Source organism: Toxotes jaculatrix, chromosome 7, assembly GCF_017976425.1.
Source record: "Toxotes jaculatrix isolate fToxJac2 chromosome 7, fToxJac2.pri, whole genome shotgun sequence".
Taxonomy (NCBI): Eukaryota; Metazoa; Chordata; class Actinopteri; family Toxotidae; genus Toxotes; species Toxotes jaculatrix.
In genome coordinates this window covers 25,097,062-25,122,675 of record NC_054400.1, presented here as the reverse complement: position 1 = coordinate 25,122,675, position 25,614 = coordinate 25,097,062, and the positions used below count along the sequence as shown (strand labels likewise).

The following is a 25,614-nucleotide window of genomic DNA, read 5'->3' as shown; positions in this document are numbered from 1 at the left end:
CTAAGACAGCTGTTATAGGTGTCTAGTCTTGTTGGTTTCAATCATGCTGAGGATCTCTTCCCAGCTTAGCCAGTTTACTGATGAGTCAGAAGTGCAGGCCTCATCATCTCATGTGTGAAGCGGTTGTGCTTAAAGATAAAAATAAACAAAGGTCCAACAGAGCTAACAAGACAAAAGCCTTCACTGAGATCAATTCAGCCTTAAGTTGTAAGTCCACTGTTCTGCAGCGTGTCGACCTTTGGAGTGTTCATAACGTTAAAGTTTGCTCTGAGCTCTTACTTATATTTGAGGTATTTTTGCTTACACAGCTTGTGCCTTGATGCAGCATTTTTAGCTGCTTTTGCCTGGAAACAATTCTTTAAATCTCATCTGTACTGGGTGTCATTTCAAAAAAGAGCAGTTAAATATCACGTAAAGGCTTTGCGCTAACAGATAAATGCACTCAGAGCATAGCACACAAAACTGAATAAACATAAAGGCACTTTAGAGCGTTAGATATTATATCAAATGTTTCCTAAGAACTGAAGTGTCAGTCTTCTGCTCTTTGAAAAATGAACAGAGGAGAGGATGATGCCTCTTCCTCTCCCTAACTGTATTTTGCAGCTCCCCTCAGTGTGGAACTTAGACTCCACTCTTCCATTTCTCTTCCAAAAGTGCTCCCACATTTTCTGGGTTTCTTTGCAAAGGGTTAGGGATGAATGTGAATTATGAGGAAGGTTGGCTATTATTCCCATGATTTAGTAAAAACCCTCACCTCGCAGAAAGCAGAGCCCAGCAGAATGAAGGCAGGAGCCCAGAGGTACAGTACGTATCTGAGGGTAATGAACCGTGTGAAAGAGGAACCTCCAAAAAGGAGCCAAACAATGGCCGCAGAGAGAAAGCTATTTCCAACCACAGGAAGGTGTGAGAGAGCTGACAGTGTCGTTCGTCCTTGGTCAGACTGGAACTGCATACGATCTACATACCACATGGCAGCGTGTCCTCTGTGTAAAGTTTGAATAATCTGAGTAACTTTAATGTTCCACATTGACTGACTTTCACAGTGGACCTTTCCAACAGAGTATGAGAAGATGAAGAGCTGAAAGGCATGTTCAGGATCGGCGGATTAGCTACTTCAAATCTCCAATCAGATCAGAAAATGGATCAGAAAAAGAAATTTAACAGCTAATTCTTCTAAAATTTGACAATAACATGTTGGATAATTTTGCAACCTGTCTGGAAGGCACTGAGCACGTCCCGCAGCCTCGGTGGCCTGTGATGTTTCCCACTGAAGGATTCCAATAGAAGGAGAGAGGAAAAAGGTCAGATCAGAAACATCAGAGAGTTCAGCTTTGCCTGTGTTGCTCAGTATAAAGGTTTGGGCCTGAATTTTAAGGTTAATTTATGTGATGTAGAGGACAGTTCTTTCTTGCCTTGCAGAGCAAGGAAAAGTTCTATCTGATTTTATTTTAGATGCTGCCTGGACCTCATCATGAAGGTGAGGAGTGACTTCCACAATGGAAAGCCAATTTGGATGCATATGTCAGCCTCATACTTTATGATTCATTAAAAGCGCTGAGCATGCATTTCGTCACAGCTGTACTTTTCGCTGAATCGGCGTAACAGATCAGAATATCCTCAGAGTCCCTCCGTAGGGTCATCCACAGTGTGAACCTGCTGTTCACAATTATGTTACGCTGTGAAAGCTGAGATAAAGATGTGCGGAGAACTGTTTAACCTTGTGAAAAGACAAAGAGTAGGCAGCAGATGTTAGAGTAAGACAAACGTGTCAATCAGTGGGCTTCATGAAAGAATTCTTATCCTGAATCTCTCTTCTCCTTGGGGCTTGCATGTTGTACATTGCATGGGCTAACTTGATGAATGTCATCTGTATCTGAGTTAAGGCTCTGTCATTCCAACATTTAAAAAAGAAAAAAAAAAGTGCTCTAAAGTCATTTTATTTTAATGAATTCATTTCACCAGGGAAAAGTCAATCTGTGCAAATCTTTTGTGGCGAGGTTAGCAAAACTTTAACACCTGAATGGACCAATGGGAAACCGTCTTGACAGTGCTGACCTTTGAGGGAATGGGAGGGAATTTGGAAGCCCAAACAAGGGGAAGCTGTTAAGCTGTAAGCCTTTGTCAGAGTATAAATTTCTCCACAAATGAGGAATGATTTGCTGTCGGTTATGAGACTGGTGTCAGTGGCACACATGTCTGCTGGATGTGTAAATTAGCAGATGTTTGCTTCACACCTTGTTTCTGCTGCTGCCAAGTGGCAAAAAAAAAGAAAGAAATCAATTACTGCAGCTTTAAGTGTGTGTTTGTGAGTATAGCTATTAGCATAACTGATGCCCACAAATTATATTCTCCGTTATGCCATCTGCTCTGTTCCATGTGTGGCCAGGTCCCATTTACAGTTGTGTCACTTGCATAAAAAGAAAAAACTTACACACTATAGGGATACTTTAGGTTAGCTATATGTCAGTGGGACATCACATGACCTGAGAATTGAGAAAATATGACACAGCTGTGTTGTTAGAGGAATACTACAGTGTATTACTGCTTGGGTTTGTTTTCCAGCCATCAGCTCTATCAGTAAAGATTACTCTACGCTCTGTAATGGCTGACATCTCTGAATGTGGCTGCATTCCTAAGAATAGGTCCAGCAGTACGGAAAACACAAGCAGTCACATGATCAGTCAAGTTGTAAACAAACCAAATCAACTATAATTTTCCTTGGATTTAAGAGGAAGAAGAAATGTTTTGACATGAAGTTAGATACTAAAAGGCATCTTACAAAAAAATGGTGTATGATTAAAATGGAAGGTCGCCAAGGAAGTGTGACAGGCATAGAGAAATTCCCTCATCTGTGAGCTTACACAGGTTCATGAGAAAACTGGTGAAAGCAGCAGGTTCTTATAAGTCACTCGTAAAGGTCATTGAAGAGCTGTTGTTTGTTTGTTTGTGTGTGTGTGGGGGGGGGAGGGAGGGGCGGTTGGCCACAAGGCAAAAACAATTGAATGTTATAGTAGAATGTGTAAAGCAACTTTAACTGTTTGTAAACAGACGTTCATTTGTATTGTCTCCCTGTTGCCTTGTGACACACTTTCTCGTAGAGTCCAGTCAGGGTTTATTCTCTGTCCCTGTTGGTACCGCCTGGCGTTTAATGTGAAGGTCACTTTATTGTGTGTGTGGCTCAGGCAGCAGCAGCAGTAACCACTGTGTCAGCCCAGCTTAACGCTCCCCTGTATGCTCCGCTTGGCAGCAATAGACTGCATTGTCCACAGCTATGTTGGGAGCTAGTCCTTTTTATCCTTTTTTCTTTTTTTTTTTTTGCAGGGATACCCTTGCACTGGGCTGTCCTATTTCTTCAGTGTGTGCCTTAGGGGAGATGCACATGAGCAGTGAGTGTTCCCTGACCTCCAGATTTAGCCCAGGCATTATACGGTGCTAAGCCAGGCCAGGATCAGGCCGATCCAGTCCAGGCTAGCCACAGCCCAAAGCTATTACCTCAAGGAGTGGTTCAGCTTAGTGACTGCAGCACTCGAAGGAAAATGTTGCATCCTAGATGGAGTCTCTGCGAGTCTTAGCGTGTTGGCACTGTGGCATTTGTGATGCAGCGACAAATGAAAACAACAACAGTCCAGTGCAGTAAGACATCACACAGCCCGTCTATATTACGCCACAAATACAGGCAGGCAAGGACACACTGCTTCACTTAGACCAAGATGAAAATGTGCAGCACAGCGCTGACAGCAAAGAGAATTTACTGCTTGCAAATCAAAAAGATTATTTTATTATGCCTCACATAAATGGGAATGAGGCAGACCCCCTCCCCTCCTCTCTCTCTCTTTCTCTCTCTCTCTCTTTCTTTCTCTCTCCCTCTCTCTCTCTGTCTGTCTCCCTGCCTCCATCAGTTACATACAGTATTCAGAGAAGTGCAGCGCAGCAGTATATTCTGCCAATGCAGAACTCCAATTATTTCTCACTGTTGGGTTAAGATTATACAAAAAAAAAAAAAAAAATGAAGCCCACCATACATAACTGCTGGAATATGGCAGAGGTTGGATGTACTTCAGATGACTCATAGGTATTCTGGAAAAAAAAAAGAAAAACAGAACCCCCCCCCCCAGATACACACCCCAACTGAACCCACCAAAAAAAAAAAAAAAAAACGAAGAAAAAGAAAAATGAAAAGAACAAAATATTTAAAACTATAATGCTGAGCTTATCAGAAATTCCTCCACATTCCTAAGCTTATATAATCACTCTACATGAGAATTATTCAGCACATGCTGTTACCACCATATATCCAAAATATACCATACAACAATGATAAAGCTTCTGTCTGGCACAGAAGTCTATATAAATATTACACTGTGATTGTCAATCTGGCAACATACACCTACCTACCGCTTCATTAATTATATTTCCCTGCAATTAGCTCCTCGTTTATCCAGTTTTAATTAACCATGAAATTATGGATCCTTCCTATTTAGAGGTGCCGTCTCATCTCCTGGTGTATTTTGGGCTCTTCCTGAATATATATTTGCTCATTATGACTATGAAATCCTGCAAATAAGGTGGAACAGGGGCTCTGCTGCTGCTGCTACCTTGGTAGCTGAAGGAAGGGTGTGTGTGTGTGTGTGTGTGTGTGTGTGTGTGTGTGTGTGTGTGTGTGTGTGTGTGTGTGTGTGTGTGTGTGTGTAAAAATATATACACGTGTGTGGTAAGAGTTGGTGAAGGACAAGGCCAAGGGCGGAAGGAGGAGCTGTGTGTGTGTCAGAATGACTCAGTGTGCAGCAGTGTTCCTCTGTTATCACACACTGTGGGAGGAAGAGCTGTGTCTGTGTCTTTTCCTCCGCACACAAACACACACACACACACACACACACTGGTGATCTCCACTAGATTACAGCTCACTGAAAATAGCATTTCAGTAAAGGGTCCAATTTGAAAATGCAGTTTGGGACCCCCCACTGGTGAAACACATCAGTGCTTGTAGTGGCTTTGTTTACAATCGGATTTCTCAAATTGTTTTATTCCTCAGATGTACTCGTATTTTTGACGGGCCTTAATCTGCATTTACACACATATTAAAGCTGTGGGGAATATTGAACAAAATTGGACAGACATGTATTTTGAGGTATTTCTTTTAACAACCAGGGCTCATATTTACTGAGTCTCAGAGGAGGAAGTCTGTCCTGCCTGGCCAGAAATTCTTTATCTTTAGATCTGCTGTAGGAGTAAAATCATTTCATCAACTTGATTAAATCATTGCCATCTCTGTTACTCTGTCAGAGCTGACAATTTGGGCAGTCATAAATCAAACTTTGATTGTACTCACAGTGCCTCATCATGAAAATATGCGTGATGAGGGTCCTCAATGAGAGCACTAAAACTTATTTGAGCATAATCATGTTCCTCTGGCTGGATGTCGCCTGATGATGCCCCATGATGTGGCTAACACTGTGAAATGATGTGGTTGGACGGGGTTGATAATTTGAACTCCTTGTTATTTTATTTTACATATGGGCTACATTTATTGTGCACTGTTAGTAAATGGTGTGTTTTGTAAATATTATTTTGATTTCTAATTTTTCTGTCTTATTTTTACATATACATAAGATCAGCTTTGTTTGTCACATGCACAATTATATATAGTACAATGTACAGTGAAATGTGTATGTGTGTGTGTGTGTATATATATATATATATATATATATATATATATATATATATATATATATATGTTAAAACAGTTTAAGAGGGGATGATACACTTGGTTAATGTGTTATTAACCAAGTGTATATATATATATATATACACACACACACACACACTGGTGCAGTATAAGCCACAGCATGTTCTGTGGCTGTTCCTGTGGCTTCACTGGATACAGCAAGAGTGATTAGATCTTATTCCAAAGCTCACTGTCTCTTTCTGTGGATGCTACAATGAGCTAATTTGACTTTGACACAACCAGAGTAACACATTAACCAAGTGTATCATCCCCTCTTAAACTGTTTTAACATCCTCTGCCCTCAGCATATTTAGAGAGTGGGCTGTTTGCTTACTGCGATTCAGAACCTCACACACAGTGACATTAATTTCCACTTGGGAGAAGCTTTTGTGTCTGAGCTAAACAGTTCTCTTTCATCATGAAAAACAAGAGCACTGTGACATGGAGTCCACCACATTTAAGAGAAGGGCAAAGGGTGATTTCACCCCGTGTGTAAGTTACTGCTCTGAGTCCAATTCTGTTTGCAGTTTTAGTCATTAAACCATTATTTGGCTTAATTACTAGCCTCATTAGTGTAAGTGTTATGTGAAATATAGCCTGGTTATAGACATGGTCATGTCAGCGTATCAAGCTGAATGTTTACTTGGGGTCTAGGTGAAAAGTACCATGACCCTCCAAAGGTATTGCTGGGTACCTAATGGTGTGGAACACAGTGGTTGTTTCTCTAATGAAGAACGGTGAATTCAAAATGTCACCTATGTTAATGTGGTTTCAGACTGATGAGACTGAACAGATGAGAGCAGTTTGCGTTGAATGTGACCATACACAAATGTGAACAAACATTTTGCACCACTGGAATATCATTATGAGTCACATCACATATTGTTCAGTCTGGGTTTGTAGCTCAGTCAATCGACATTGCTTTGATCCAGTTTATCAAAGCATAAACAATGCTGCTGGGTTTTTCCAATTTTCTAGTTCCAGCATACCATTATTAAAACTGCATCTTAGCAATTTCATGCATTTTTGCATGGTTCCATTGTTGGAAGTAGGTTGGTCCATGGCTATCTCTGTGTACAGTGTGTAAACCAGAGCAGTGGCCTTGTCATGTTGTTTCATGCTGTAATGTAGAAAGCAGTAGGGGTGGGTGAGCAGTTTTCTAAAAAATGGGGTGAATTTAGACTAAGGAAACAGACATGCTGGCCAGTTAAAGGAACAGGACAATTAATGGGAATAGGAATAGGAAACACAGTTAAGCTAAGCCTTTATTCCACTCGTTTCAGCTGGAAACGAGTGGAAATAGATAGCTAGAGGTTAAAAAAAATCAACCAGTACAAAAGTAGTGTATTGCGCACTTTTATTTTAAAAGTCCTGCTATATGAACAAAAGTGCAATAACATTTGGCTTGCATCCACTTTAAACAAATAAGGTGCTTTTTAACATGGTATTCCCTTTACACAGTAGCAGTTAAACTATTTCTTGTAAAGAGCAACTTAAAGATGAATGTAATCAAATCAAATATAAAACCAAAGCTATTTGCCACTGACAGGGCATTAACGTTTTATCTAGTTTTTTATAGAAAAACGATTTTCTGAGCAGGTACCAGAAGAAACATTTTTCTCTTATCAGGGAGCAGCATAAATAGTCTACGTTCAGTAGCAAGTGTCCCTGTTAGAGTGAACTGAAGTGGTCGAACACAAATAAAAAAGTACACTGCTGGGATTTACTGTCACTGTTTGTTTGGGTGGGTGATTTACTGGCATCAACGGTATGTGTTGCATTTAAGTGACACTTAAGACTCAAAGTACTTTGCAGTGGTTACAAACAACTTTGGTTCTATCAACTCCATCGTCTGGAAGAGATTTAAAATGAAAATAAGACTCGGGTACCTTTCTCCATTTGCTGGTCAGTTCACGTGAGCGATGCAGCAGTCTTAGGCCCACCCCAAACGTTCTCATTAGTTGAGACGCGTGATGACACCCATCCCAAGCCAATACTGATCAACATCCCACCTCACCTGTGGCCCATTGTCTTTATGTGTATTCAGAGCAAGTGAGCAACAGACTTTCATAAAAAATAATAATAATAAAAACTGCGTTAATGCGTGATAAAATAATTGTCGACATTAATGCGTTAACTCAATAATAATGTGTTAATTTGCCCAGCCCTAAAAAGAACATACTCTCTGTATAGACCACAGACAAATGCAGGGAATACAAGAGTCCTTCTACTAATTGAAAGTGATTGAGTGGTGCTGAGAGTAAATGAGTACCGTTGAAATCACCTATTGGTTCGTTTGAGCAGAGTAAAAAGCAAATGGTGTTTAAAAGTCAGTGTAAAGTGGCAGCTGTTGTATGATGGCTCACATCCAGCATTCTTAATGAGTACGAGCAGTGTAAAGATGGCTTACATCACAAGTTTGCATTTGTTATTAGTTTGGCTCCTTTCCAAATTATTTTTGACAGAAAAGATAGATACATGTGTTAACATGGAATTAGACCACTCTTACTTAACAAATGAGGTAAGTCAACCTTGATTACATTAGAGAGCCCAATCTGACATTAATTCAAGCTAAGTGCATCTGCTGTTGTCTGTGAAGGATATAATTATTCACTTTTTTACAATCCTTCAGTAGCGTCTCTGCTCAGTTGTGGAAATGAACTGTTAGAACATATAAACACAGAATCTGTATCAGTTTGTGTTTGTTATGGTATCACCAGATTCTTCCTCTGAGCGCCGTGGATATCTGTACCAAAGCACCTGGCAAGCTGTTCAGTAGTTTTCACGACATTTCACTAAAAACCACAACTGTCAATCTCATGGTGGCACAATATGAAAAGTCAGTTGATCACCAAAGTGGGATACATGCTCTGGGGAACATGAATGTCTATAAAATGTCATGGTAATTCATTCCATACTTATTGAGATATTTCCGTCAGGATCAAAGAAGAGGCTCGTTCCTATGATGTATTTACTTTATTGTGTAAAATCAGTGTTTGTGCGCCTCCTCCATTATTGAGTATGTGGTATGTTGCAGCGGCTCTGCACGGATGTTCATGGTGCACGAAGTGGAGCAGGGGGGAGCGGAGCGGGGTGCACCGTAAAAGCTTACCCGAGCTACACTGACCTTTGTGTGCATAGCGACTTTCAGCTGACCACTGCTTGAACTGAAAGATGGAGAAAAGCCAAATTCTGAATTTCCACAACTGTATAATAACAGACTGGTCTTGTATTGAGACCAGATTATCATGGCAAAATATCAGCATGCAGATGCAGCTGCCAGGTTTGTACTGTTTGAGACTCTAGAAACTAGAAACCTACTGCTAGCAACATTAGCATTTTTGCTAAGGTGGTGGTGTTTAGTATAGTTGTACAGTGAGTTCCTGAGAGTTAAATACAACATGGAACATGCAAGGCAAGACCCTTGTTTTTCCACTGTTATGTGAAAACGCCTTTAGAGCCAGTCATAATGCTACTGCTTCACATTCTTTTTTTTTTTTTTTTTTTTTGAGAGAGAATAAATTTTTTGTAGACAGTTTTGGAACTGCATCTAAACTACATTCAGCTCCTGTTCGGGGGTGGATTCAAAACAGAGGTAACGTGACCTTAAACTCAAAATCTGTATAAAAGAAACAGCCACACGTCAGCCAATTGCAGTATACTGGTGTCAAAAATGAATATTCATCAACAAACACCAATGCATCTGCTTGTGTCAATGCAAAAAATAAATAAAAACAAAAAACAAGTCATAAGAAACACCAAACAGATATTGATTTCTGAGCAAAAATGATGAATTTTAATTTCAGTTTGATTAGAATAACACGGAACAACAAAAACACAATCTGTCCGCTTGAGCCTGAGCACATTGGTGTCAATAGCCTACAAAATGCCACATTAGCAGAAGCAAAATACAAAGTCATAACTGTTTGTGTTAGAAGTAGGAGTATCATGAAGGTGAATGAGCTCATCATCTCAGGCTGAGACAATTCAACTGAGAAGACACGCACACACGCATATGTCTCCGCACTCAGGCCCACTGTTCACTTGCTATATCTGGTAGAGTGCACCAGGCTGAGGAACAGACGTTTCAATGAGGTCATGGAGTTCACGTGCTTCTCCTCTTCCTCCACCCTGAATATCAGCCTCTCCCTGACCCAGCCTGCTTGGCAGGGCACTGTTTTCCTCCCCTCCTTCTCACTTTTCAGTAAAAATGGTAGCATTCATCGCTCACTGCTTGGCGACTTGCTCTGTGTCCTCTGCGTTCTCTGAGGATAATGGGTTTTGGTGCAGCTTGCACAGATGGAGGCTCAGGGAGTGGTCCACCATCAACCATATTAGCTCCACTGTCACCCCTTAAAACACAGAGTTGACTCCATTTGCATCCCGCCGGGATCTAAACACTTTAGGCAAGGAAGGTTGCAGCCCTCCCCTCATCTGAATTAGAAGCGGTAGAGATTAGTGATGTGTTCAATGTGCAGCTGTCTTGCTAGAGCGAGATACTGCACTTTCTTTGTAGTGCAATGTTTGATTGAATCCTGTTTTAAAAGCTGTTGTGACGGATTGATGTATCATTGATGAGATGTCACCGTTTTTTTTGGGTTTTTTTTAGGGCAGCGACGAAGGCGACGTGGACAAGAATAAGTGCTGCACGCTGTGTAACATGTCCTTCACCTCAGCAGTGGTGGCACAGTCACACTACCAGGGTAAAATCCACGCCAAGAGGCTAAAGCTGCTACTGGGGGAGCAGCCCGCCATCACAACCAAAGGTATAGCCTCTGTTCAAAATGCATTGTTTGTATAAATGATAGAGGAGCTACATGTTTCTAAAGGGGATTTATTATTGAGAAGAAAAATAATTAAGGAATGAGACACAGGGTACCATATGTGTTAACCATGTTTGGAGGTGTTGTTATGTGCGTGTGAAGTGGAATAGAACTAAATGATTTTAAATAATCATGAAGCACTTCATTTAGACAGTGTGTGTGTTCTCCCCACATCTTTCCCACTGTTGTTCTAACAAATAGCATTGCCAGTGCCTGATATATATTACTGTCCAGTGTTTATATTAGTGTGTAGGTGCTGTGAGGGTCAGAACATACATCAGGTGCCCAAAGGACAAGTCTGCACAGCAGCATGGCAACAGCCTGGAGGAGGAAATTACATTTACTCTAGTTGGAAATAAGCATCTTGTGTTTACATTGTTTTTTCTGTTTTGAGTGGAAGTTTGGTTGTTGTTCTTCAGTGGCTGTTGACACATCTCTTTCTCAGGCTGTATTATTTTTCTTTGTGGAGAAACATTTGCGTTGGTATATTTACTGCATTCCATTACAAATAATTAACTTGAGCCCACAACTGCTAAACTGGGGATTTAATCAAAGAAATAAATGAGGAAATTCAAGGGAATTATGTGTAATTTCAAAGCATAAATTACAAATTTAAGAGAACAGTTCATAATAAAAATTGACACCACAGCCAACTTCTAGTGACTAGAAAAATCCTGAGGCTATCCAGGGTGTTTTGGCTGGATCTCAACAGCGGGGCCGAACTTACACATGCAAATGTTGCTGACTGAGTGATAAAGTTACACCATTGGTGAGCCAGCCGAATGTTGGAGTTGCTGTTGCTCAGAAATGGCTCTGAAGTGTTTTGCTGGTTAACATGGATCTTAATGGCCCATGTTTCAGTCACTGTTTCATACTTGTTCTGTTGTCCAACCGTTGTCCAACAACAGAAACAGAAACACATGTCAATGAGAACAGCTTTGTCAGGAGTTCAGCTGTATTAAATGACTGTATATGTGAGCACAGAGAGGAGGAGAGGAGCAAACAAAGGGCTGCTACATTTAGCCAACAGGCTTTAACTACTTTCCACTGGAAATGTTGTTCACTGTGGTTCCACAACAGTTTTCAACTACGTCCTCAATTTTGCACATTGACCATATACAGCCTAGGCCGAGCTGCCCAGCCATAAACTACGTTTTGACCTAGTCTTGTTGTTGTAGTCGTCGTGGGATCAGAATGTCCCGGCGTGAGCTGAACACATGTTTTTTTTTAGCATAACTGAAGACATGTATGACCAATTTTTTTACCTGAGAAAAATCAGTGTTTCTGGCTACATGACACTAGCTAGTATTGCTCTGATCTATTGATCTGGTCATTTACTGTATATTAGCTTTACAGTGATGGTTCAATGATTTCAATCACGTCCCCAATCATTGTTATGTCTGAGTATTACACAGCGTCTGACCTGTGGGAATAATCTGTCCCTCTGTTCCACAGTTTCAGTATCAGCACAGGAGTGTCTATGACATGGAGCATTAGTATTTTATGGAAGTAATAAAGTAATGCAGATATGCGAGGAAGCATTATTCCTTTAAATAACCACATTCAGTGTGTACCACATTACTCTGATTCCATCTGGATCTGATCCTGGTTCTGACATTAAAATTATAAATCACCAAACTTCATTTGGTTAAATTAATGTTGTTTTGAGAAGAGAAGAAACAACAAACATTTACACATCACTTCCATTAAGATTATCATTTTTAGATGGTCGGTTGCCAACTTACTGTGTCTGTTTCCAATTTACTTTCACTCTCTGCCTCCAGAATGACTTTTGTGTTCACCTTGAGGCATGAGCACTGTTCTTTCTCCTACTGCCCTCTCCAGCAAACTAGCAACAAAACAGAGGCAGAAGTGGGATGATGCAATGTGAATGCGAACACAGATCCAAAAATGCTGGACTGTAAGTTTAAGAGGAAATCCACAATAATTTACCAGTTTTGGTAATCTCATGGGTTGTGCTGCTGACTTATCTATTCTTTCTTATTCTGTTTTTTTTTTTTTTATCTGTTCAATCATGATAGTCTGAGGGATCGCAAGATGTTTAACAACACAGAAAAATACATGCTATAGAAATGAGATTGTTTCTGACTTTTCTCACTGTAAAATACTGGAACCAATTAAAAGGAAACTGAGGGAACATCACTCTTTGGTGGAACTGCTTGGAATTCATACATAAATGGTTGTAAATAGACATTGCAAGATTGATATCAGGATTGTTGTTCATCCCCAGAGGATGAAACCTACAGACTTTTCCTTTAGAGCCACCTTGAGGTCAACATTTGTAAACTACAAATAGTTAGTGAAATTCTTCAAAATTATTTTATGTATCGTCATGAAATTTGGTGGAGGCATTCATGATGCCTAGAGGATGAACCTTAAATATCTGAAAGCAATAGTTTGTACAGATGTTCATGGTTCCCAGGCAGATGTATCCCACTGACTATGGTAATGCATTGGCCTTACCTCTTGCACCACTGTAAGGTTGACATTGTACATTTGTTTTTATTGCTGATAATCAAATAATATCATGCTCACTAAGCTGCTCTCACATGGCTGTAGACTCGATGTTTTGCATGTCATGATACAACTTACTAAGCGCAGTAAAACAAGCTGGTGTGGTATGATTCTGTGTGTGTATGTGTGTGTTACTTAGAATTAATCACCAACTGTTCTTTGCCTTGGGGTGATTGAAGTCTTCTGCTGCTGTAATCCGCTGACAGCTGCTCACCTTGAATCTACTAACAAATAGGCTGTTGTGAGAATAATGAGTGAAGGTCACAGGGGGAAACAGTAAATGAGAAATGTAGCAAACATTGTATATTCAGATTGCTCTGAGTCTACAGTGAGCAGTGAGGCTGTGAATAGATCAGCCTTGAGCTTTGTTTGCTAACTGTGGCTTGCTGGCAGTCTAGCCATTTATGTGCTCACTACTACTTTTTTTTAATTTGTCTGATGTTTTCTGTTGTTTCATAAAGTGCTGTATTTTTATAGTGGTATTATTTGAAGTCTCCCATTGTCGGACCATCCTGAATTCATCCTGCATTAGTACTGCCTCAGCCGCTGAAGCCGTTTTTCCCTCTAAAGTAGTAGGATTGAATCGGTAGATGTCTTTGAGTTAATATTTGTCCGATCAGTCCTTGAACCCTCAGGCTGAAAAAAAGAAGAGAATAATTTGTTTACCACAGTGGTAGCAGAATAACATTTAAGCACAGAAAGTAGGACAGAAGAGGTAACGTCTACACAGCTAGTTCAGGTTAGATACAGAGTCTATACATCAATGTTATGCACTGTTAAAGCTGTTCAAGGGAAATTAAACTTTTTGTCTGTTGTACACCTGAAATGAAAGAAATGTCAATAAATTCTGATTCAAATCAGTCAGAAATTTTGAGCAGCTGTGTTCTCTAGGTCACTCCAGTCGACTGCACAATCGTCATGACCAAATGTTCATCAAGTGCTGCTGCACCATCCTTCTGCAGCCCTTACAGTCCAGCATCCACCTGTGGGCTCTGTTCTTTTTTATTCCAGGGGTTCTGTATCGATTTCTCTCTGCTGTAGCTTTGGCTGGTTGAAATATTTATGTTCTCAGGGCATGATCGAAACAGTGCCTGACGGCAAAATTACGTTTTTATTTATTCTCCGTACAGTGTTCCTGTTCAGTTCATGGCTAAACTGCTGAAGGGCAAACTCATTTTCACATTATCCTGAAAAATCCTTGTCTGCACTTCTTTCTTTGTTGGAGTACGGAAGCAGCATTCTACCAAAACCCTAAACCAACACACTATTTGTTATTCCAGTATCTTCACTGTCCAAAGCGATACATTCAGTCACCTACAATTCAGAAACGTATCTACAAATGTAACTTTCATTTTAACACTAAGTGGTTGGAGAAGAGAAAATAACTTCCCTTGTTATGAAAACTACTCACTGTGACCACGATCAATAGATCCTATCAAAAGGTGATGTGATTTGCTAAATCAAAAAAGGGGCACATTCCTCTATTGTGCTAATAGTTCATTATATTGAATAATTTGTCAGCAAACCAATAGTGAGATAGTTTGGCTGTAAGTTTAGAGAACTTCAGTACCATCTGATTGCATTAGGACTCTGTCTTCTAACAAATCTGATTGCAGCCTCGTGCTGCAGCGCTCAGACAGCGCCCTTTGCTATTTGCTCTCTTTGCCACATGTCAGTGACAGACACAGTCATTAAGCATGCCATCTGTGGCCAGTGGTTCAGAACAGAGGCAGCTCCATCGTGGCTCAAAGAGGGAGTGACACAGCCATCAATCGCACTGACATCCTGAAAACTACTGGGACATTGAGAAACCTCCTCCCCACCTGACAGACACATTAGAAAAAAAAAATCTTCCTTTTTTGGATTGCAGCTGCTGATATTCATTTTTTTTGTGCTGAGGTTCAGGAACTTTAACTTTGACAAACTTTAACTTTTATCAATACAAGGTTGAGTCTGTTGCCCAAATGACCCATATTCCAGTTGAAATAAACCAACTTCTAGCATTGGACGGCAGCATGTTTTATCGTCTGAAACAGGAATTTAAAGTGCGTCTATTGTACAGGCACCCAGATCTGTCACAAATAGAAAGTGTCAGGAAGATAAATCCAGGGCACTGGGAGGCCCAGGCTATTGATTTCTACATAAGTAACGTCAGCGGACTGGCCGAGTTCCTTTGTTGGTCTGGTCTGCCTCTCGGGACCTGTTGTTGTTCCAGCCTGCTGTCAGCCAGTATACAGTTGCAAAAACTCTAGCTTGCCAAGCATTTTTTTTTTCTCCTCACTCTCCCCAAACACCAAAGATCCATGCAGGTGGTGCTGTTCAAGAAAGCCTCAATAAACACTGATGAGAATATACAGCATCTCTGTTGTCGTAGGAGAGCCAAATAAACTTTACTTGATGTTTTTTTTTTTTTAATTTCTCTCTTCGAACAGATGGTGTGCATCTTGCTTTTGGGCCCGTATCCCCCATTCAAAACCCATGATAAACATTTAAAAAATGCACAGTCATCAATCTGAAATCACAGTGTTGAACATGCAAGAATTTCATCTGACAGTTGAAATTAATGTTTCATGTTTCTCCCACAAGCACAGTAGTACACACATCCTCTATAAGCTAAAAAAAAAATACCCCCTTTCTGCCCTTTTACTCAGGCACAGTTGTGTTAATGTGAATATTTTCACTGACCCATATAGCACATGCTCATCTGCATGCATTTTTTTTTTTGGTTCAGTTTAAACTGCTGGTGGTGCAATGTGTTGCAATTCCAATTCAGTTTCTATTTTAGAGCTCAGGCAGGCTGAATGAATGTTAATTTGTCATTAGTATTTTATATAATCGCAGCCACATGTATTTTTATATTCCTCCACATGGTTTCTCTAAGCACTATTTCCACACTCTGGCCTGTTGCCAATTGTCTGGGCTGTAAGCACAATAGCTGCCATGAATGTCACTTCCGTTAACATCTGCAGCTTAATGTGGGGATATACAGTTTTTTCCCTGCACTGATTTACTGGGAAGTGATTTGGAGAAATCTCGAGGCTGAAATGTTCATATGGTAATATGGCCATTTATTTTTGTTCCTTCACATATAACTAGGACTCTTATCCTACTCTAAATGTCTCAACCTTTTAACAGAGAACCAACTGTTAAAGTGTATGCATCACAGCAGTAACATTTAAAGGGCCCAGTATTTTGAAACTCCCCCTTCGTTTTCCCTGCTCTCTCTCAAACTATCTGATGGGCTGCCTCAACATTCAGACTATTTTACATTTTCGTTCATTTACATCTCAGGGATTCTTGGTGATATTCTGGTGCAGTGTAGTAGCTCCAGTTTGAGATCCTCATAAAACTGGAGCCACCCAAAATGAATAGAAAGAACCCAGCAAGGAATTTGATGCTGTTTCAGTGTTATCATTATGATCAATAGCTGTAGGTGTGTACTTAAACTTACAGCTGGGGATGAGAATAAATTGTGAGATAGATTGTGATGCTAGCTGAACTGTCCTGACAAATGTTTGGTACAGAAATTCATGGTCTCTACCAGAAAAACTGAGCTATCTTTGATGATTCGTTAACCTTAACCACAACTTTTTACTCTGTACAATACTTTGGGTTATGAGCAAATACCTGCAGAGCTGAATACATTCCCATCAGCCTCAGCTGTACTTTGTGCTCAGTGTTAATTAGCATTAATGTTATACGTGTTAAACGTCATCACGGTAGCGTTGTCATCTCATGTAACATATTTTTCTAGGGTGTCCTGGTGCTGAGGTTGAAGGAGGGGATGGAAATTCATATAAACAGTCACTGCACTGGATTTGTCACTGCAGACTGACCACTGCAGCCGAGGAAATATTCAAACTGAATATCAGGGAAAAGCAAGTGTAAAAAAAAAAAAAGGTGCAGTGCAATAAAAGGGAGGCAGACCAGCCAGGCCAAAAGAGAGAAAGAGAGAGAGGAACAAATTAAAAGATGCATCAAGTTATTTGGTGTCATTTTTCATGACTTCAGAAATTTCAAAGCAGCTTCAGTCCAACACGATTGGACTAATACATCTTACACAGGCCTGTTCTGCTGTTTATTTGTTCACAGAAATAATCTTCTAACAGGAGTTTGAAAGTTTTACCAAAAATATCCCACAGTCAATTTTCTCATTCAGTCACAATGAGTTGTTGTTGAAATGGCAACATCCCGATATTTAAGTAACATTTCCTCACATAAAACCTCCTTCTTGAGGGATAAATGCACACCTGCGCTTCCAAAGGTGTCTGCTCTCCAACCAACAGAGCTGCAAGGTGGGAGTGTCTTTCCAGACATGCAAAATACATGTCAAAGCAGCCAAGCATCAGATCTTATTTAGCAGCACTTTATGTGCTGCTAACTGCAGCTGTTCTCATTTACATCTGCAATCTGAGTAAATGCTGTGCTGTGTGATGCAAAATTTTGTGTCCCTGATGCTAATATGCATCTGTCTTAGTAAACACCCACTCTAGTCTTGTTTTTCCCATTTCCAGCTTTACAGTCTTAACTGTAAATTTGAAACTGCTGCTGTCCTTTAGACAAATCGTCAGCAGTGCAGGTTCAGCTTTGTAGGACTTTGCTGACAGGTCGTAGGCTAGTAAATCTCTAGGACGGAGATGTTTTGTTTGTTTGCTTTTCATGGCCTGCACAGCTCACAGAGATTCTTCCTCAGAGGCAAAGTCAAAGTATGAGAATGTATTTTGTTTCCTGAGTCGTACAGACAGGGTTTATAGGGAGTTTGGGGGAGGGTGTGGAAAGCCCAGAAGGGAGCGGCATTGTAGGAAGGAGAGGAGATAACTGCATGAATTCAGAGCACTTTGATCTCCTTTTCTCACAGATGCTGAATCTCCTCAGATTTATAACTCTGTTCGCACTAAATAGGTCTACTTTGTACTGCGTCGCTGTCTGCATACAAATGCCATGCAAGGAGGGGATTTGGCTTTTAAACACACCTCAGTGTTAGAAACTAGTGCATGGGAAATGATGTGCTACTTCAACTGAGAAATAAAACGTTGCATTGGTGTGGCACATGAAAACAGTGTATTTTATTTCAGCCTTTGAGGAGATGAAAGGAAAGGTTTTACTCTTCCATGCTATAGATTTCATTTAAAATGGATTTTCAGTTTTCTGATATGAACCAGGCAGGTTGATTATGAGTGAAAATATTCACTCAAACAGGTTCCTGAAGCATAAAACAAAGCAAATTAAAGATCTGAAGAAATAAATTACAATGAGCTTTAAACTGACAGCTGACAAACACAGAACAGTAAAAAGTCCAAGCAGTCTTTGTGTGTGTTTGGACTGTGTTTACTGCAGTGTTCCTGCATCAGACACTCACAGCTCCCCAATAAAGCCCAAACAAACGCTGTTCTGTAGTTTATAAAATACATTTGCATTAAAAAGAAAATAAAATAAGGCTGTGTATGCAATGTAATGTAAGCTTTTCATCACACAAAAGTGCTATGCATCTTGCTTGATGTGAAAATGACTAATTACTGTCATAGAAAATGTTCACTGAAGCTACTGTGTGAACGTCTCTAAATTCCAAGTGCTGTGAGGACACGAGGATTTGGACGTAGAGACATCCTGGCACATACTGTATTTGGTACAATGCAAGCTTCAGATTCAAACAGCTCAGCAGCTACAGGGGTGCCAGTTTTCACAACTACTAATGAAACTTGCATCACTCTATCCTGCAGTTGGTCGGGCTCCCATAGATAACCCACAGATAGTTTGTATTGCCTGTAAAATATGTGCATTTACAGGAATTTTCAGCATAGGTTGTGCTAGTGTGAGGTTAGATGTGTTATAGTCTCACTAAGAAATGACCAGGTGTTTATATACAGGTGACCAGGTGGACATATACAGTCCTGTCTGATTTCCTTTATTTGGCTGCTGTTTTCTGTCCACTCTATGACAGATGTTTGTAGTAGTACAAGATACTTGACTTTCAAATGTCAGATGTTCTCTTTCCTCCTACTTTGAATTCCATAGCATAATCAATAAATACTGAAGCCCAAATCTATCCCCAGCAAGAAAACAGTCATCTTGAGCAACCAGCAGGTTGACATTTGTGGTTTTGATTAAAATATCTCAGCATAGCAAGAGTGGCTATATATTTTTAGTCTTGTTTTATGCAATGAAATGTGTTTGTGTAATTTTATCATTTAAATTTGTGCCCTCAGCCATCATGCCTCTCTAACAAAACCCTGTCTCTTGTGGCTTTTGGGGTCAGCGCTGGTACTGAGCTCTGTGGCTGCAGAACGTGTAACACTTCAAAACTGGACCCATTCCAGCCTCTGCCACATTTTACCCTATGGTCTTGACACACAGCAGACAGCAGTGTGTCACCTCTCACTTTCATTCAAGTGAACATGAAAGAGTGATATCCGAGCGCTGTCTGTCTGTAAAGTCACGTGATGCTCAGAATCATACAGTTTGTGCATCCATTCATCCATTCATCCATTCACATGAACAAACAGGTGAGAGAAGAATCTAAAAATAATTTTATTCTACCAACATCCATCAAAAAACATATGTAGCTGTAAATACGCAAACTGATCAGACCTTTTATATAAATTTAACATTAAAGTTTCTCTTGCAATGTTGTTCTAACTCTCTGCTGAAACTGAAGCTGAAGAAGTGTAGAAATGGTGCACTGTAAGCCTGTGTGTGGGACTGCTTCATTCTCTCCACCTTTCTTAAACAACAGGCAGAGCCCCTCACCCTCACATTTGGTCAGACATCGGGCTAATAAACCGCTGCAGTGTGTGCATGTATCTGTGTCCTCTGACTAACCAGCTACAAGGCTGCCAGTATGAAATGTGGCATGCGAACTGTCTTCTTGAGTCGATGATGATAAATCAAGACCATCAGGCTGAGATGATTCATACTCTGGGGTACTGATGACCCCCCCCCCCCCCAAAAAAAAATGTTCTTCTCAGACGTCAATGTCAAAGAAATTGTAAGGCTTCAGGAAAAAGCTGCAGTTCTCTCTGAGTGGTTTTTAGTGTGTTCTTGATACTTAGCACAGTGTGTCCAAAGCTCATGAATTCATCTCTCTGCAGCAAAATAAGGCACTTTTTTTTTTTTTTTATCTTTGCTGATGCTTAAACCTATAATATAGTAAAGCGAGGGCCTTTTCACATAGTTTACCACACCGCGCACTGAGCCGACACCATCTGCCTCTTGGCGATGAGCCCCGCCTTCTGAACTTAGCTGAACCCTCAACCGAAGCACACTGTATGGCTCTAATGATGCACTAAATGGCAGGAAACGGCTTCATTCCTTTATGTGCCTGCTGGGTTATCAATGAGACTGGAGAGCTGTCATGTAATAACACAGCCTGTTTTGAATGAGGAGTCTGCTGCCGTGTGCTGAACGTGACGGCTTTAGGTAAAACTGGTGAGCTGCTAAACGAATGGCCAGGACACTTTGTCGTAAGAGCAGTGAGAATCGGAGTGTGATTACACTTTGCTGGAGGAGGATACTGAACAGAGGATGTGCTGATGATGATAAATGGTCTTTGCTTAGGTCTTGTAATCATGCCCCTTTAATCCCTGAGTGTTTGCAGAAAATTATTTGCCAGTGTTTCTCCTCTTTGCTTCTCAATTCCTCTAAACTCGTGGGCATCTTTCACCTGAGCGATCTGACCAATAAATCCCCTAATCATTCACAATGTTTTATTCACACCCCTTTTTAATAGATGCTAACCTAAACCGAAGAATGACCTACTGTGGTTGAGGTGGATAGTGGGAATGCAAAGTGTGAAGGAATTTCTTTACACCTCTTGTTAGTATTAGTTTCATAAGGGCCCTAACAACAATAGTTCAATCTGTCTCTAGGAAAGGGGTCTGGCACAATTTAGCTCAAGGTTACAGTGGGGGCCTTCAGGAGATAGGATGGCAACAAACTGCCAGTAAACAGCCAGTGTCTCTGTGTCTCATGGTCAGTTATTCATATAATGTCCCTCTTTGTGGGACAGATGTAATTGGGGTGTATAACGTGAGTTTGGTAAAAGGTATGTTAGTGTTTAGGATTAGATACCCATAGAATCTTTACATGTGTATGAGTGAGTGAGGTGGTCACATGTAGAATAACCTTATTTGGTCAGGTAGTAAGTATGAGGTAATTATAAGGTTAAATGTTGTCACCAGGAAGGACAGCTCCAGGATTAGGTGGCATTCTTCTCCTTGATGCATCGAGCATCAATAAATGCTTTTCCTTAAGACGTATCAAGTCTCCTGACACGTCATCCTGCAGTTCAAGAATATTTCCATCACACAGAGTCCTGGACTTTGACCCTGTAGACTGAGGTTTGTGTTATGTATCCCACATGTGGTTATGTGCAGGCTACAACTCTTTGGTTAAAGCTGCTCTATTCAGTATTTTTATATCAACAATGGATTAAATGACTGTGTATATATAGAAGGGGTCACTCACTGTGACATAACCTCAGAGAAAATAATCACCAGAGTTTTAATGTCTCCAAGTTTTAGTGTCTTTCAATCTTTGTTTTGGTTTTTAGGCATTTAACTTTACTGTCATCAAGCTTGTTCCTAGCAGCAAAAACATGTAGTACATATGGAGGAAATGAGGACTTAAGACAACTGAAGTTTGAAAAGTAAAAAATCTGGGGGGTGTGGAGTTAGAAAGAAGGTTACCAGACCTCTGTGGCCTGCTCCTCATCTCTGCTTGAGGCTGCTTACACATCTGTAATTCTGTCTGAACTGTCTGTGGGTGAGTTGCATTGTTGGTAACGTAGCCACCAGGTTTTGACAATATCTCTGTTTGTGCTGCATAGGTTTTCATTCTTTTTGTAACTGCTGCAGTATTAAAGGAGTGCAATCCTAAATCAGTGGAGTTCTCTCTTAAGATGACCACCTACCTGCACCCTTGGGTGAAGTCAGACCTAGATTTCATGAATTATTTCAGTCTCCTGTGAAAGCTCTTTGTAAGGGAATTTTTATTGTTGCACAGTTTCATATAAAGAACCTGTACTTTAATGATATCTGCTTTATTAGTGAAAATTGCATTTGGGCAAAGAGTAAAATAGTACCATGTAGCCAATTTTCACTTTTTATCTCTGTTAATCTTTAAACTGAATTAAAATTGCTCATGTCAGCGATGTGCCAAAAAAGTCTGAGTAAGCTGTTCATTTTTGATCAGCTCTATAAATGTTACCAATGTCATGACGGCGGCCCATTTGAATAATTGCTGGGTAAGGTCAGTACAGCAAACTGTGACTAACTGAAGTGATACTGTGGTTTAGTTGTTGGTCTAAGATGCTGATTGCATCTTCTCATCTGATACTGAAGCAATCTGTCACAAACAAACTTTGATCAATAAAAAAGATAAATGTTTCCTGCATATTGGGATGCGACAGCTTGTCAAATTAAGTTAATAAAAAATATACAGTCATTTATGAGATATAAACTTAAGGAAGTTAAATCTCATAGACTGTGTAGTGAAGTTTGGAGCTACATTCCAAACATGTACACTAAATTTGGTTTAGCAGCTAACTTTCTTTTTCTTTTTTTTTTTTTCTTTTTTTTTTTAACTTTTTGAACCTACAGATCCATACACATTTAGAGGATAATAATAATAAGAATAAGAATACCAAGAATAATCTTAGTAAAAATAATAATCATCATCATCATCATAAAAGCTCAGAATGAAGTTTGGAGCAAAGCAATGAAAAGTGTGAATTCATCTTACTGTCCCAGAATGAAGTACCTTCCCTTTTATTCTGTGACTTTTTAATCTCCACCAACAGTAAATATGTCACCTTCTCTGAGTTTCCCACAGCCTCTTAATTCTCCCTCTCACATTGTGTCATCCCTGTCTCTGCTCTTCTTGGTAATTGCCTGAATGTTATTGTTGAAACCAAGAGCTGTGCGTACTGGTTATGTCTCCTATTCCAGAGGTGTCTAAACAGCTTTGATGCAGTATTACACTATTAGTTCACTATATATTTAAAGAGACTGACAAACAAAGAGCTAGTGGGCCTCCAACTTTATGTGGGGCTCTTTTAATTTGAAGCTTATTGGGTAGGCTGGGCATAGAATGGCTAGTTTGAGTCCTTGGATTCAGTTGCTGAATTGCATGGTGCATGCACACCCCTCCCTCAAACAGCTACTCTCCATTGAGCAAGGCATGAAATCCAGAACAACTCCAGGGCTGCTGTTCTGTAGCTGACCTCTGACCTCCTCGCAAAGGCGACTACGGGGATTAAATTAAGTCTGACAGTTTACATTGGCCTATTAGTTGGAGAGGTCACCCTATAACCACAAAGTCACGGATTCGAATCCTACATAATAGCTAGTTGCTGTGGATGAGAGCATCCGCCAAGCGCTGAATACAAAAATATAATGCAAACGTAAACTCTGCTGTGCCTATGGCTCAGCTCTGACTCTAACCTGAGAGCAAAATGCTGACAGTTAAGGTTCTATGCATTCTCTCTCCCCTATGTTTTTTCACTGGAGTTGCCATTTTGAAATGTTGACTGGTGTAATGAAACGTAATGGGACACACACTAAATGTTGACTTAGGGTGGGCCGAGCACTGGAGTGTTAAAACTGATTAAGTTGATAGTGCCGTTTTGTGTCAGGGAGCGCTCAGCACAACACGGCGCTCGTTTGGGGTTAATGCCGTCATCCATGCATGAAGGCACAAGTGGGCAGCCGCGAGAAGAGCAGGCTCTTTATTCCGTTTGCCAAGTAGAATTTAGGTTTTCCTCTTCAGGCATTTAATGGAGATAACAGCTTGTTATTCAGAGGGCTGCACTAGCGGGGCTGCAGTCATTGTTACATTGCTGCTGATCAGTGCTCATTAAAGCCCTTACATTGATCTCTGTCTGCTGGCTACAAATCTCCTCTTTAAAAAGCCAACTTGTGTTTTTAGGCTGTGTTGACATGCAGTTAGTGGTCTGCATTCTTGTTGCATTTTTAAAAATGCTGCTAAGATAACTCACTTTTTAAAAACATTTCTTTTTTTGTCATTTGTCTGTTTTTGTTTTTATTTGTAAAGTTTTTTTTTTTTGCACAAAAACCCAAACAAGAAGCATAAAGTTGTATTTAAATGTGAAAAAACATTGTAATATTTGTTTTGCTAACCTTGTAAATGCAGCCCTTTTATTATTGAAATAAACATGTTTAAACACCAAATCATTACTTTTTAAATCACACTGTTATATAATTATCTAAGTCAAACTGAGTACTTCTTATAGGCATGCTTGGGGCCTTGCACAGCTGCTTAGTGCCTGGCACATATTTAAATTTAATTACCATGCAAAAAAAAAAGATAAAGTAAGGCACCTGTGTTTCCTTTTGAAGTGGGAAAAACCTTCATAACTTTAAGTCAGTGTTTTGTTCTTGGTTTTCTTCAGAGGCGTCCCCCAGTCCTGTAAAGAGCTCCCCAGATACGTCTCCCATGACCTCCCCGCGACAGCGCCGTGACTCAGACCGCTACTGCCAGCTATGCAACGCCTGGTTCAACAACCCCGGTATGGCTCAGCAACATTATGATGGCAAAAAGCACAAGAAGAACGCTGCCAGAGCAGACCTGCTGGAGCAGCTGGGCAAAACCCTGGACATGGGAGAGATGAAAGGTATGCAACGCTGCTGAAGTCATGAATTATTTCTGATACTCTGATGGTTGTAATCAATACATTGATGCAAAGCCCATCACAGAATGTGGTTGAAAATCTTTTGCGTGTAATGTTTGTCTGCAATGTGGCAACTCTATGGTTTAAATGTGGCAAATGGCAAAAAAGTCAGCCCCCCCGTGTCAGCCTGATGACTGATTTTATTTACTAGCCTCTCAGGGCCTTGTGGCCTCAGTATTCAGGACAGCCGTCTCTGTTGCGTCCTAGTACCGACAGCCCTCTGTCAGACTCAAGCTTATGTAGAGTGACTGAGGGATCAGCTATGGCATGGTGTTAAGTAATAATGCAGAGTCTTGTTGACCCCAGGGCTTCTCATCCACAGTATAATGTACTTCAATGGACAAGGGAGCAGTACAATCCATTTAACACATTTACAGTCTTGATCTCTTGGTTTGTTCAAGCAGATGAAGCTCAAGTGATTGAAACACTGTTCATGTGCAACCAGTGATTAGAATTATTGTGGACCCCTCTCAGTTTTTATTGTTCTATTACCATCTATTGGTCCTGTTTATTCAAATGAGGGTGGGAATGAGAGTTTTTGGGGAAAAAAAATTCAACCACTGTAACAGGCTGCATACATGGTGCATAAAAATTTCCTCAAACTCCTGAGGAAAATATCCAGCTCTTTAGCTGCTAAATCCTCCAGTATGTTCACCAGCCAGCTGCCAAGTGTCTATTTTTGAACAGGTAACATACAGTGGGTTTATCAGAGCTTGAAATCACTGAAAACAGTGGCCTGCTGTGGCTGAAAATGCAAGTGACAATGACCTGAGAGATGCTAAAACACTCAGTACAGCTTGACACAGTGAGTCGGTGATAATTCTCTGTGGGTTTGTCATTAAGAG

General features: G+C 40.3%; 1 protein-coding gene across 1 annotated transcript in view; it reads left to right on the top strand.

The window, feature by feature from the left end:
• zmat4a (zinc finger, matrin-type 4a) overlaps positions 1-25,614 on the top strand; it is a 103,391-nt gene that overhangs the window by 65,455 nt on the left and 12,322 nt on the right. Inside the window, 2 exon segments of the mRNA XM_041042880.1 lie at positions 10,335-10,491; positions 24,491-24,712. Coding sequence (XP_040898814.1) covers positions 10,335-10,491; positions 24,491-24,712 — 379 coding nt within the window.